The 14,616-nt window shown below is 50.2% G+C and overlaps 1 protein-coding gene across 1 annotated transcript; it reads right to left on the bottom strand.

The window, feature by feature from the left end:
- Positions 1–3,282: 3,282 nt before the first annotated feature.
- LOC135886736 (cathepsin G-like) lies at positions 3,283–11,190 on the bottom strand. Its single transcript, XM_065414517.1, has 5 exons — positions 11,127–11,190; positions 5,768–5,915; positions 4,935–5,070; positions 4,274–4,525; positions 3,283–3,429 (listed from the first exon to the last, which is right to left on the bottom strand). The coding sequence occupies exons 1-5, from the start codon at positions 11,188–11,190 to the stop codon at positions 3,283–3,285; spliced, it is 747 nt and encodes a 248-aa protein (XP_065270589.1).
- Positions 11,191–14,616: the final 3,426 nt, after the last annotated feature.

Below are 14,616 nucleotides of genomic sequence, written 5' to 3'. Positions count from 1 at the left end.
CCAAATATTGGGACTGTCCCTATAAAATCGGGACATCTGGTCACCCTAGTACCCACCGGCAGCCAACCTCCCCCATCTCCTCCCTCCCCCCAGCGCCTCTCGCTCACCGCCAGCCCTGCTGATCAACTCCTCCCCCTCCATCCCAGCGCCTCCTGTCCACCGCAAACATCTGTTTCGCAGCATGCAGGAGGCTCTGGGAGGGATGGGGCAGAAAGAGGCAGGGGTGGGAAGAACTGGGGCAGGGGTGGGGGCTTAGGGGAAGGGGTGGAGTGGGGGCGGGAGCTAGGGTGGGAGGGGGAGGTCAAGAATCCGCCGGCTAGAGGGGAAGTTGGTGCCTATGTTCCAGGCTATGGGAAACATGTATGTTTTGCTTTATAACATTGAAAATGTTTGCTCTGAACTTGGGAACCCAGGCCCGATTCCAGGCCTCAGCTCAGATGCTGCAGCATTAATTGAGATTTTTTATCCTATTCCCTGATCCCTGAGCAGCCAGTCCCCCGGAGCCCATACCCAGATGGGAAAAGCCCCATTTCAAAACATTCCCCATTACCAGGGACAGCAGAGGCAGATGCAAATAGAGTGGCTGGATCCTAGTCATTTGTTATTCCTACTGCCCTGGTCTGACAGACAGCTCAGACTGCCGGGTTTAACAGCTGAGTGGCTGGGGCTCCCCTCACCTGGATGACAGAGATCCAGGAGGGAAGGAAACACTAACAGGGATGGGATTTCATAAAACTCTGTGTTGATTCCAGACAGGGCCGGCTCCAGCTTTTTTGCCGCCCCAAGCGGCAAAGAGAAAGAAAAAAAAGAAAAAAAAAAGCCGTGATTGGCCGCACTTCGGCGGCTGCTCTACTGCGCCGCTTCATTCTTCGGCGGCGGGTCCTTCCCTCTGAGAGGGACCGAAGGACCCGCCGCCGAATTGCCGCAGAAGACCTGGACATGCCACCCCTTTCCATTGGTCACCCCAAGCACCTGCTTCCTGCGCTGGTGCCTGGAGCCGGCCCTGATTCCAGAGGCCACAAACTACCATGTGAAATTAACAAGTAAAGAAGGCAGATGGAGGGAGGGGAGGGGACTTAACTATCCAGACATCTGATGGAAAAGTGATGGGCAAGATACAACATTTCCTGTAAGTCTTAGACCTTTCTCTGCTAGACTGAAGAAGCCATTATTAAATATTTGTTCCTCATGTAGGTACTTATAGACTGTAATCATGTCACCCCTTAACCTTCTCTTTGTTAAGCTAAATAGATGGAGCTTCTTGAGTCTATCATTCGAAGGCAGGTTTCCAATCCTTTAATCATTTTCATGGCTCTTCTCTGAGCCATCTCCAACTTATCACCATCCTTCTTGAATTGTGGGCCCCTGATCTGGGTGCAGGGTTCCAGCAATGGTTACACCAGGACCAAATCCAGAGGTAAAATAACCTCTCTGCTCCTACTCGAGATTCCCCTGTTTATACATCCCAGCATCACACTAGCTCTTTTGGCCACAGCATCGCACTGGGAGCTCATGTTCACCTTGACCCCCACATCTTTTCCACAATCCCTACTTCCCAGGAGACAGTCTGTAACTATGGCCGATATTCTTTGTTCCTAGAGGTATACACTGGCATTTAGCTATGCTAAAATTCATATTGTTTGCCTGCGCCCAGCTTACCAAACAATCCAGATCACTCTGTATCAGTGACCTGTCCTCTTCATTATTTATCACTCCCCCAATTTTTGAGTCATCTGCAATCAGCAGTGATGATTTTAAGTTTTCTTCCAGGGCATAGATAGAAATGGTAAATTGCATAGGACAAGAACAGATCCCCGAGCCCACAAGAAACACATCCATTTGGTGAAGATTCCACATTTACAATTACATTTTGAGATCTATCATTTAGCCAGTTTTTAACCAATATTATGTGGGCCATGGTAATTTTACATTGTTCTAGTTTTTTAATCAACATGTGCAGTACCAAGTCAAATGACTTCCAGAATTATAAGCATATATCATCAACACAGTTACCTTTATCAGCCAAAGTTGTAATCTGGTCAAAAGGAGACAAGGTCTGTGAGGTGATATCTTTTATTGGACCAACTATTGTTGGTGAGAGAGACAAGCTTTTGAGCTTACATAGAGCTCTTCTACAGGTCTGGGAAAGGTTCTCAGGGTGTCACAGCTAAGTGCAAGGTGGAACAGATTGTTTAGCATAAGTACATAGCACATATTTCTCTCCATGCTCGTCATCAGAAGCAATCTCCGCACAGACCAGGACCCACCAATTCAAAGTAGCATCAGACCCTGCCAGAACAAAGGATGCAAAACTTGCAGACATATCTCCACTGTTACAATGACCAACTCCCACCCCCCACAACACATCTTTCTAGATCTATGGGTCCTACACATGACCATCACAACATGTGGTGTACCTTATCCAGTGCACTAAATGCCCCAATAACAAGTCGGTGGGTGAAATGAGACAACCACCCTCAAATGAACTCACACAGAAAAATGATGAAAGACAAAAACACCTTATCACCCGGCCATGGGCGAACACTTTTCACAAAATGATCACTCCAGGACCTCTCGGTCCTCATCCTCAAAGGAAACCTGCACTACATTTGCAAAAAATGAGCCTGGGAGCTTAAATTCATAACTTTGCTAGACACTAAAAAATCATGACGTGAATATATACACTGGATTTATGGCTTATTACAAAAATTTGTAACCCACCAAAGCCCCTTCCCCCACACCTTTTCCACCCTCTTTCTCCCCCTATGACTGGAGAGGTGTTAATAGGCTACTTCAGCTTGAACGGTCCCTTGAAATATGTGTTAACTTCTTATGTTAAACAATCTGTTTCCACCTTGCATTGAGCTGTGACACATAGAGAACCTTTCCCGGACCTGAAGAAGAGCTCTGTGTAAGCTCAAAGCTTGTCTCTCTCACTAATAGAAATTGATGCAAGAGCATATCACCTTTTCCCTCTATGCGGTGCTCGCTCCAATACCTGCCTTTTTATATGTTTTTCTGGCACCATCCTATAGGGTTTAATAGAGAGAATCTGATCCCTGCTCTAGAATCCTGTAGGATAGTTCAAAAATTTGTAGAGACACACAGGGGTTTTATCCCAACATCTACGAACTCCTTCCCCCACCCCCAATCCATTTTGAGACCAATCAATTCATAGCATTTTTCTAAGACTAATGAAGATAATCTGCATTTCACACGCAAAGCCTAGCTAGCCCATGGCTGGTCTAGCCAGGCAAAGAGCCAGGAAAACAGGTGTCTCCTTTAATGCTGTTTCTGCAGAATGTTCTGGATCCAGGGGATGAAGGTGGAGAGTCTTGTAAACACGCTTGGCTCCCACAAATGCTCGTCAACATATGAAGCGATGCCCTGGACCACTCCGTCATATACCAAGGGGCCACCAGAATCACCCTGGGATTAAAAATAATCACAGTTACATATTGCACATCTCTAGCACGACTTTTCAGTAGAGATTGGGTAGTGTTGGGTAGAGTTGGAGTTGGGGACAGTTGTCCAGGACAGGGGTTAAGTTTGATAGAGTTGGGTAGGATTGTGTTGGGTGGGGTTTAAGTTTGAGGAAGGGTTGGGTACAGTTTTTCTGGGTGTTGTTTGAGCTTTGGATAGTGTTGGGTTGGGCTGTGTTGCAGTAGGGTTGGTAGGGTTGTGCTGGGTGGGGTTTGAGTTTGTGTAGGTTTGGTAGGTGTGTGTTGGGGGGGTTAAGTTTGAGACACGGTTGTGTAGAGTGGGGTTTGAGTTTCGGGTAGGGTTGGAAGGGTTGTGTTGGGAGAGTTGAGTTTAGGGTAGGGTTAATAGGGTTGTGTTGGGGAAAGGGATTAAGTTTGGGGTAGTGTTGTGTTGGGGGGGGTCAGTTTGTAGTACAGTTGGGAAGGATTTTGTTGGGGAGGGGGGTTGAGTTTGGGGTAGGATTGGTAGGGTTGTGTTGGGAAGGGGGGGTTGAGTTTGGGGTAGAGTTGAATCAGGTTTGTTGGCCGAGGTTTGAGATTAAAGAACATCAATAGCCATGTGTAATAAAGGATCTTGGCAAGCTAGTAGGAGCTATGCTGAGCTGGTCTCACTATCGCTTCACCCTCTGGGCCGATCTGATGTCTGCATCAACACCCCGTCACCCGAGCAGGGCTAGGTTGGTAGGGTATCACTGTGCAATTAGATATTTAGCCCTAAAAACCACCTCCCTATTCCCTCCCAGTAGTGGCCTCCTGGAACCAAGGAGCCTCCAGGTCAGCAGGATACTTACCCGATAAGGTAATTTCCCCAGGCCGGGCTTCCCCACACACAGCATTGTTGAGTGGTTGTATCCAGGGTACAGATGACACATGTCATCCTTCATGACCTCGAGGTCCACCTCACGGAGGGTATCAGTTCTTGAGTTCCGGCCAGTCCGACCCCATCCAGCCACGCTGCACATGGATCCCGGCCTCACCCTGGACTTGGCATTTGGCAGGGGGATGAGCCGCACCCAGTTATTCAGCACTGCGTTGCGTGACAGCTGCCATGGACGTCAGGGAAAACAGGGAACCAGATCAGCACAGGGAGCGGAGCTGAAAGGGACCGATATGTTCCAACAGAGGAAAATGGAAATGTGTCCAGTGCTTTCATGTGAAGTCACTGGAGGCGGGGTGATGGGGTCGGGGGGCAGTACCTGCAGCATTGTGATGTCACTGATGGCAGGGTGTTGGGATAGCGGTGGTATCTCCAGTAGTGTGAGATCACTGGGGGCAGGATGATGGGATGGGGGAGGCTGCTGCAGCACTGTGAGGTCACTGGAGGTGGGGTGATGGGATGGGGGAGGTACCTGCAGCACTGTGAGGTCACTGGGGGTGGAGTGATGGGGTGGGGGGCAGTACCTCCAGTAGTGTGAGGTCACTGGGGGTGGGTTGATGGGAAGTGGATGATACCTGCAGCAGCATGATGTCATTGTTAAGGGTCTTCTTGTCATATTGCTGGTGGGGGATCTGGTGGCGCACAGGGATTTTCTGTTGGCTCCGTTCCTGTTCACTAATGTTATGGGCTCCCAACTTGATAGTGATCTTGCTGTAAAAGCCAAGAGCAATACATGAGGCATTAGGGGCAGGAGCGTACATGAGGTGGGGGATGGGCACATGTGGGTCTGACTTATGAACAGTGACATGGAGGAGACAGGGCAGCCTGGGGGCTCTCAGACCATGATCCCAGACTCAGCTGCTGGCCTGGAAAAACATATATACCACTGTACACATTGCCAGCTGTGATCTGGCCCCAGGGCTGGGGACTGGCTGACTTAGGGGGCGAGGGGGAATGGCACAAGGGGCATCTCCCCGCTAGAGGGCGCCGTTTGTGGCACAAAGTCCCTGGCCAGTGGTGTTGGGGTCCCAGCCTGTGTCTCTCACAGCCCCTTGTGCTGTTCTCCTGAGCTGCTTCACTCCTTGTTCTCCCAGCACCTTGCTCTCAGCTCCCGTCCAGCCCAGTGACCCCACCCCGGCTAGCTCCAGACAGGTTTCTATGCCCAGGTCCCCCCCATCCCAGAGCCCTGCAGAGCTCTCCTGGGGCTGTGAGCCCCTCCCTGCCCCAATCTGGGCAATGGCGCCAGACCCCAGCTTTATTTACCCAGTGTTGGATCTGGGCTCTGCTCTCCCAGCCTGTCGTACTAACCGCTCCTTCCCTGCAACCTACGACAGCGCCAGAGCTCCCGACTCCTCCATCACCCGCTAACCCCGACCTGCCCCGACATTCCCAGCACAGAAGCGCTTACCTTCCCTTGCAGTGAGCAGCTGTCAGCACAAAGTTTGTCTTCACCAGGAACCCTCCACATTTTTTTTTAACCTGCCCATCTTGTATTTCCAGATAGGCCATATAGCGTCTGGAGTGGGCCTTGGCTTCCCGGCCCCCGATGATCTCACCTGTGGGGAGACCAGGTTCATATAAAAAAAAACATCATCTCCCTGGGCCGGGCTGCGATCAAGCTCCCCATCCCAAAGGGGAGTCCCCACAACCTCAACCTCTTCCCCCACCCCCACCACGTGATGCTCTTGTGACAGATTTTACCATTTCAATCTGCCTGGAGCGTCAGTTGATCAGGCTGACGCCACAGGATTGTTTGGGGAGGAGATGACAAAACGCATCAAGTGTCTAGATTTTAAAGCTTTATTGATAAAATAATAAAATCACAGCAGAGAGTGCTGGGACTGTTCCCACGTCACTCAGGGGAAGAAAGAAAGCGTTAATGCCCCAAGGCCCTAACCCACTTTCATACTCACACCCGTGCTACCCAGACTGGCCAGGTCTGGGTGTAACGTCAGAAGAAGAAAAGAGTTGGGGGAAGGTGGACGGGAGTGCTGTCCTGGGCCCAGGTCGTCCAAGAATCCGCTGTGTTTTCTGAATTGCTCCAGCTCTCAGGAGGGTTTTTAAGTCTTGGGCTCCTTTGGGGGTGTTCCATTCCGTGACCTCTGTTCCTGGTGCTTTTTGTACCAATTCAAACCGGCTTTCTGTGGTCTCCTCGACTTTCCCCAAAACACACCGGCTAGACTCTGTTGTTCTCTTTGTTTTCCTCTGTACTGGCCTTCACTTGCCTCACTTGTTATGGGCTGGCTCTGCAGGTCTGTGTCTGTTCCATTCTGGGGCCCCCTCGTTCTTGGCCGGCAGCCAAGAGTCAGATGTGTGCTGTGGCCTTGAGCTGGCTGGAGTTAGCATTTTATCTTCGAACCTAGCAGGAGCGTGGAGTTAACCCATTCTCTGCTCTTCTTCTTTCTCTCCCCCGCCCTCAGCCTCTCGTGATCTGCAAAGGAAACTTCCACTCCCCAATCGCACACCTTTGACCCTCCCCAAAATGCTTTGCGATGCTCGCAACAGTGTTAGCTCCATACAATGCTGATCTGCCTTCCCTGGAGACTCCCTGAGGGAGGGGGGCCATTGGGGTGTGACACTCTCCTTGGGGGATCCCTGTACCTGGAACCCAGCCCCCTGCTCCATTCTCCCTCACAGACACCCCATGGGGCCGGAGGGTAAATCTGAAGCTTATCCCTCACTGGGTGGGGAATCGTACCAAACACACTGGGAATTGGTCAGTGTCATGAACATACAGCTACGGGTAGCATAAAATCCCTCCTTTACCTGTAAGGGGTTAAGAAGCTCAAATAACCTGGTTGGCACCTGACCAAAAGGACCAATAAGGGGAGAAGATACTTTCAAATCTGTGGGGGAAGATTTTTGTTTTGTCTCTCAATGTTGTTTTCTCTGGGACAGGGAGGGACCAGGGGCAGGAAAAATACATCTCCTAAAGCCATATCTGAAAGAAGTATCTAAAAGTACAAATTGTGAGTAATAGCAAGAAAATGCATTAGGTTATCTTTTGTTTTGCTTGTAAACTTTCCCTATGCTAAGAGGAAGGTTTATTCCTGTTTTTGTAACTTTAAAGTTTTGCCTAGAGGGGAATCCTCTGTGTTTTAACTCATACTACCCTGTAAAATTATCTTCCATCCTGATTTTACAGAGGTGCTTCTTTTACTTTTTTCTTTATAATAAAGTTCTGTTTTTAAGAACCTGATTGGTTTTTAGTATCCTAAAACCCATGGGTCTGGTCTGCGCTCACCTTGTTTACCTATTTGGTTGGTATATTATTCTCCAGCCTCCCCAGAATAGGGGTTGAAGGGGCTTGGGGGGATATATTGGGGAAACAAGAACTCCAAGTGGTCCTTTTCCTGAATCTTTGTCTAACTCACTTGGTGGTGGCAGCATACCGTCCAAGGACAAGGAACAATTTGTGCCTTGGGGAAGTTTTAACCTAAGCTGGTAAATATAAGCTTAGAGGGTCTTTCATGCGGCTCCCCACATCTGTACCCTAAAGTTCAAAGTGGGGAGGAAACCCTGACAGTCAGTAATCACACTGCCTTGAGGTTACAGCTTTGGGGATCAAGGTCACCCCAGATTAGGTCAGACAGCCCCCAGAAGGACACTGAAAGGTCTCCTGTGGATGCTTCTCCTTCTCCATGAGCCCATACTGACCAACCAGGGCTGGTCCAAGACTGACCTGCCAAACATTTGGTCCAATGGAAAATTGTAGGTTTTACTAATAGTATTTGTTCTCAGAAAGCCTCGTCTCGAACCTGTCTGAATTATTATGGTGCAACTGATTCTTTCTCTCCAGTTGTGGGTAATATTTAGGTGAGAAGTTTCAGGTTTTGGTCATTGTAAAAGAAACACTTTTGATGGTTTTTCCCATGGAAAAATAAAAAACGTTTTGTGATCAGCTCTGAAGAAGTCTCCACCCAGGTGGGTGGGTTTTTTGGAAAATCCCACCTTTAACACATGGCTGTTAGTTACATTAGGGTGGCATCTAGACTGAGATCCAGGCCCCCATTATACCAGGTGCTGCGCAGACCCACAATCCCTGCCCCAAACAGTGTCCAGTTCAGACAGACACAGGCATAATCTTCTCATTGTACAGATGGGGAAACTGAGGCCCAGGGAGATTGTTTCTAAACCTACCAAGGGATTTGGGTGCCCAGTTCCTATCAGCACTGCATGAAAATCCCATTCCCAGATACTGGCCCAAGGTCCCCACAGGGAGCCTGGGCTGAGCTGGGAACAGGTCCCAAATTTCTTGGGTCCCAGGCCTGTGCCTTAGCCCCATGGCTGGGCTCCCTGTCTGGGACATGGATTGGCAGTGGGGTCCCAAAGGAGCCGGGGGGGGGAATGGGCCATCCAACCCTTTGGGCTGCTCTGAGAGCCCCAGCCACACTCAGGAGAGGCTGCAGGGTTCGCTACAGCCCCTTGGCCCCAACAGGATTGGGGGGAGACCCTCACAGTTGCTCACAGATCCCCCTGCTGGGTCAGGGTCCTGCTCCCCACAGGCCCCAATCCCCCTTCCCCCAACAATCACCAGCCCAGGCCCCGGGGGGCAGGAGAACAGGCCCAGGATCAAGAGCTGCATCATCAGAGCCATCCAGGCATGGGCACGGAGCCTCTGCCTCAGCCCGGGGGGTTATATGGACCAGGCAGAGGGAAGGGAGGGCAGGGTCTGGCAACCACAGGGACACGTACCCTGTTGCCCAGAAACCCCCACCCTGGATGGGCCGGGGCAGAGATGCCCACTGAGGAAAACTCAGGTCACAGACGCACCCATGTCAGGAGGGGAGGGGGCGGTCTCCTTGGCTCTGGTGCCCACCCAGCCTGGTTGGGGAAGTGGCTAACACTGCTCAGCCCTACCACTAGTGTAAGAAATGCCCTGGGCCTTCTCTGCACCTAGATACCCAGGCCCATAGATTTCAAGGCAAGGAGGGATAATTGTGACCATCCAACCTGGCCCCCTGGATACTCCAGAGCCAGAACCCACCCAGGGACTCCACCACGGCCCCAAGTCAGTTGTTCCCCTGGCTCCATGTTTAATGTTTGCATATTAGTCTCAGCCAGACCTTTGCTGACTCCAGCTCCCGGCTGTCGGGTCTTTTCCTGCGTTAGCCAGTGAGGTTGAAGAGCCCCCTGCTCTCAGAAACCCCTGCCCCATGGAGATTCCTACATACAGGGACTGAGTCCCCTCTTCACCTCCAATACCCTCAGGAAATTGATCTCCTTGAAGCGCTCCCCGCCAGGCAGAACTCCAGATCTTGGCTTGTTCTGGTAACTCTTTTCAATTTGCCAACATCCTGCTGGAGGTGTGGACACCAGAACTGGACACAGTTTCCAGTTGTGGTCTCACCAAGGCCGTATCCAGAAGTGACCCCACCTCCCCTGGCTTACACACCCAAGGATGGCGTTCATCCACTTATCTAGAGCATTGCACCAGGAGCTCATATTGGTTGGTTTTCAAGGTTTAACCCAACCCCCAACACTAGCATTGGCCTATCGTCTCCCTAGGATCTGGACCCTCTGGTTTCAGATGAATGGTTTCATCTCCCAGGCGCCTCTGACACTCTCGGCCTTAAGACAATCACTCCCCAACCCAGAGTTAGCCAGAGTGAACCCCAGAGGACAGCCTTGGGAGATAAAAGGAGATAAAATCCCCTGGGGTTTAGTTGACAGGCCCCTGCCTCTGTCAGTGATGTGGAAAGTTCATGCTTTGGAAAGCCACATGGTAACAGCTGTGCAACATCTGGAACCCAGCACAACTGGGCTTCCTGTTTCCAGTTTTTGATACCTGAGTTGCTGGAAGTCATTCACCTCTAGGGGGTGCGGGCTCTGATATGGCCCTAGAGCGGGGGACTGGCTGGCTCAGAAAGTGGACATGGGGTCTTTACCCTTGAGGGCAGCTCACTGCTGCTGTCACTATTCCAAAGGATTATTTTTACCCTTCCCCAGGTCTTCCTTACATGGGCTGTGGGTGACACTGATCGGTATCAGTGCTACATGAGACAATATGACCCAATCCCCTGTGACAGTCTCTATCCCTGTTTTCACCCCTTTACAGGACGGTGATACATTTCATACAAACTGTGCCTCGTGAGATCTCTCTCAGCACATGTTTCTGCAATCTTGCTGGCTGAATTGCCTGTAACCAGGATCCTTCTCCCAGTCCAATGCTGCTTCCTTTGTACTTCCGGTGTTGTGAATTCCGTGGGTAGAGAGAAAGAAAGACATCATTTGGGGTGTCTGCTCCCCCTTCTTCTACTTCTTTCTCTTCTTCGAAAATCATCTCCAGCTGAGGTTCAGGAGACTGACAGTCCGTGCGGCCAGGAACCCAAGATGTGTCTTTGACAAGATGTAAATTTTTCACCCATGTCCTCTTTTCTACCCAAGAATGGCCACTTAACCAGGTGATGGCCCATTTAAATACACTGACACCTGGCTGAGATGGCAGTTGGCGTTTTGTCTCTGGGGAACTGGTTTGTGGCTGCTCCCCAGACTTGGAACATGTTGTAGTAACACCATACAGTAGAATCTTATAACTTTACATGCCACACATATTTTACCAGGACAATAATGATTAGCAAATTATGAGTTTTTAGATGATACCTCACAAGACATGCTTTGTATAAAATGTAGCATAGTCCTATAAAAGGGGTGAATATAGGGGTACAGACTGTCACAGGCCCCTAGATACCACTCTCTGAACCCCATCCTTGAGACCCTGCCATTGAACTTAAAGTCCCAGGGCTCCCGAACCCAACTGTACTCACCAGCCCAAGTCCCTGAGGGCAGGAGAAAGGCCATGGGGAGCAGGAGCAAGATCTGTACCTGCATGTTTGCAGTCAGTACAGGGACGATGCATTTGCCTCAGCCCTGGGGCCTTTATAGACTCAGCTTGGGGGAGATCAAGGAGGCAGGAAACCTCAGGGTTGCCCACACACTCATCTAAATGCAGGGCTCAGGCATCTCAGTTTCCAACCACAACCAACCACACAGGCTGGGGGGAAGGACAAGTCCTGCGTCAGCCAGAGATCCTTCACAGCTGCCTGGATGCTACTCAGCTGGGTCCCTGCACAGCTGGATGGATGATGTACCACTGGATGGAGAAGACCCTGGTGGGGACATGTCTAGCAGGATCCAGGGCTACTCTGGGTGCTGGCTCACAGCTGGGCACATCTGGGGCTCTTAATCACCAGGCCCCATCCACGCTCGGCTCCTGCCCCTGTCTCTGTGGTGGGAGCCGTGGGTGACAGCGACTGATCTTGGTGGTGGGTGGGATCGTGGCCTTTTGATCTTTCTCGTGTGACCCAGCATGAGCAGGGTGGGGCTGGGCAGAGCAGCTATGGGCCCCAATCACGGCGACTGCAGCGGGAAGGTTTCTGAGAAGCCTCCCGGTGAGTCTGTGACCATGCAAAAGGGATGTGGCAGCCTCTGTGATGCTGTACAACTGGGAGCTATGACTGTGCAACACCAGAGGGGAAATGATACAGCAGAGCCAAGGATAGAACCCAGGAGTCCTGGCTCCCATCCTCCTGTGACCCCATTGGTGCCAACCAGCAAAGTGTTCACTGTCCTTCACAAACCACTCCAGTCTCAGACCTGACAAACTCACTACACCTCAGACACCGCTTCCCTGGCATTTAGCCCTGAAAAGTGGCGTGTGAGGGCTCTACTGAAAGCTCGTAACTTGTCAAGCCTCATGCTCATTGTGAGCCATGCGTACGAGTACTGGTTCAGGGCTAGTGTCCCTATCTTAACACCTACAGATAACGGGCTTGGAGTGACCGCCCAGCAAATCTCATGGTTTGGGGACGGCCCGTTCATATGGGAATGAACTGTCAGTCCTCCCTGGAGTACACCAGGGATGGGCAACCTTTGGCACGCGGCCCGTCAGGGAAAGCCGCTGGCGGGCCAGGACAGTTTGTTTACCTGCAGTGTCCACAGGTTCAGCCGATCACAGCTCCCACTGGCCGCAGTTCGCCATTCCAGTCCAATGGGGGCTGCGGGAAGCGGCAGCCAGCACATCCCTCGGCCCACACCGCTAACTAACAGCTGGAGACCAGACTGTTCATCTGTGTGTTCATTTTGCTAAAAAGAGGGATGAGTCTTGCAAGAATGTATTTAGTGTTCAGACTGCGAAATGCTGCAAAGTTCCTGCCTGCAGCAATCTCACCTGCAATGTCTGTATTCCAGGCTATAAGGAAACATGTAAGTTTTGCTTTATAACACTGAAAATATTTCCTCTAAACATGGGAACCCAGGCACCTGAATTTCTTCTCCACCCCCTTCCCCACCCATCCTGAAGGACTATCCAAATTAGTAAAAAGCAACAGAGGGTCCTGTGGCACCTTTAAGACTAACAGGAGTATTGGGAGCATAAGCTTTCGTGAGTAAGAACCTTACTTCTTCAGATGCAAGTAATGGAAATCTCCAGAGGCAGGTATAAATCAGTGTGGAGATAACGAGGTTAGTTCAATCAGGGAGGGTGAGGTGCTCTGCTAGCAGTAGAGGTGTGAACACCAAGGGAGGAGAAACTGCTTCTGTAGTTGGATAGCCATTCACAGTCTTTGTTTAATCCTGATCCGATGGTGTCAAATTTGCAAATGAACTGGAGCTCAGCAGTTTCTCTTTGGAGTCTGGTCCTGAAGTTTTTTTGCTGTAAGATGGCTACCTTTACGTCTGCTATTGTGTGGCCTCAGCTTAAACCTCTCCAACGCATCATCAGTGATCTACAACCCATCCTGGACAATGATCCCTCACTTTCACAGACCTTGGGAGGCAGGCCAGTCCTCGCCCACAGACAACCCGCCAACCTTAAGCATATTCTCACCAGCAACCACGCACCGCACCATAACAACTCTAACTCAGGAACCAACCCATGCAACAAACCTCGATGCCAACTCTGCCCACATATCTACACCAGCAACACCATCACAGGACCTAACCAGATCAGCTACAACATCACCGGCTCATTCACCTGCACGTCCACCAATGTTATATATGCCATCATGTGCCAGCAATGCCCCTCTGCTATGTACATTGGCCAAACTGGACAGTCACTACGCAAGAGGATAATTGGACACAAGTCAGATATCAGGAATGGCAATATACAAAAACCTGTAGGAGAACACTTCAACCTCCCTGGCCACACAATAGCAGATGTAAAGGTAGCCAGCTTACAGCAAAAAAACTTCAGGACCAGACTCCAAAGAGAAACTGCTGAGCTCCAGTTCATTTGGAAATTTGACACCATCAGATCAGGATTAAACAAAGACTGTGAATGGCTATCCAACTACAGAAGCAGTTTCTCCTCCCTTGGTGTTCACACCTCAACTGCTAGCAGAGCACCTCACCCTCCCTGATTGAACTAACCTCGTTATCTCCATACTGATTTATACCTGACCCTGGAAATTTCCATTACTTGCATCTGAAGAAGTGAGGTTCTTACCCACGAAAGCTTATGCTCCCAATACTCCTGTTAGTCTTAAAGGTGCCACAGGACCCTCTGTTGCTTTTTACAGATTCAGACTAACACGGCTACCCCTCTGATATTATCCAAATTAGATGGGCCATCACAAACTGTCACTTTACAAAGGATTGGAGAATGGCCCTCTCCCTCCTGGGAAATGCTACCTCCAAGGAAGTACTGTGGGCTTGCAAGCTGAATGAAGAAAATAAAAGGAAGCCACAGGTCGATTTTTTAACCAACACAGGCTCTTTCCTTGATTGTGGCTTTTTAGGCATCTAGTAAAGTCGGCTGCAACAATTCCTACTCCTAGGGGAATTCTGTGCCAAAAAAAATAAAATTATGTGCTAAAAAATTAAAAATTCTGCAGGCTGGGACGTAGTGGAGTGGGAGGCCCTGCATCCCTCCTGCCACCCAACTCACAGGTGGCAGTCTCCCCCTCTCCCAGGCCCCCTGTTTGCGGTCCCCTGTTTGCTAGCTCCCCTTGGTCGCTTAGCCTCTGGCTTTTAAGGCCTTCTCCCCTAGGTCAGCCCTACCCCCTCGTTAGTCACACATAAAATCCTCTCTGATAAAGTTTGCAGAAGATACAAAAATTGGGGGAGTTGTAAATAATGAAGAGGACAGGTCACTGACCCAGAGACATCTTGATCCTTTGGTGAACTGGACACAAGCAAATAATGTGTTTAAATACAACTAAATGTTAATGTGTACATGTAGGAATAAAGATTTCAGGTCCTTCTTACAGGATGGGGGATTCTATCCTGGGAATCAGTGACTTGGAAAAAGATTTTGGG

This window comes from Emys orbicularis, chromosome 12, assembly GCF_028017835.1.
Source record: "Emys orbicularis isolate rEmyOrb1 chromosome 12, rEmyOrb1.hap1, whole genome shotgun sequence".
NCBI classification, from domain to species: domain Eukaryota; kingdom Metazoa; phylum Chordata; order Testudines; family Emydidae; genus Emys; species Emys orbicularis.
The sequence above is the reverse complement of the archived record's forward strand: the minus strand, read 5'-3'. Positions and strand labels throughout refer to the sequence as shown.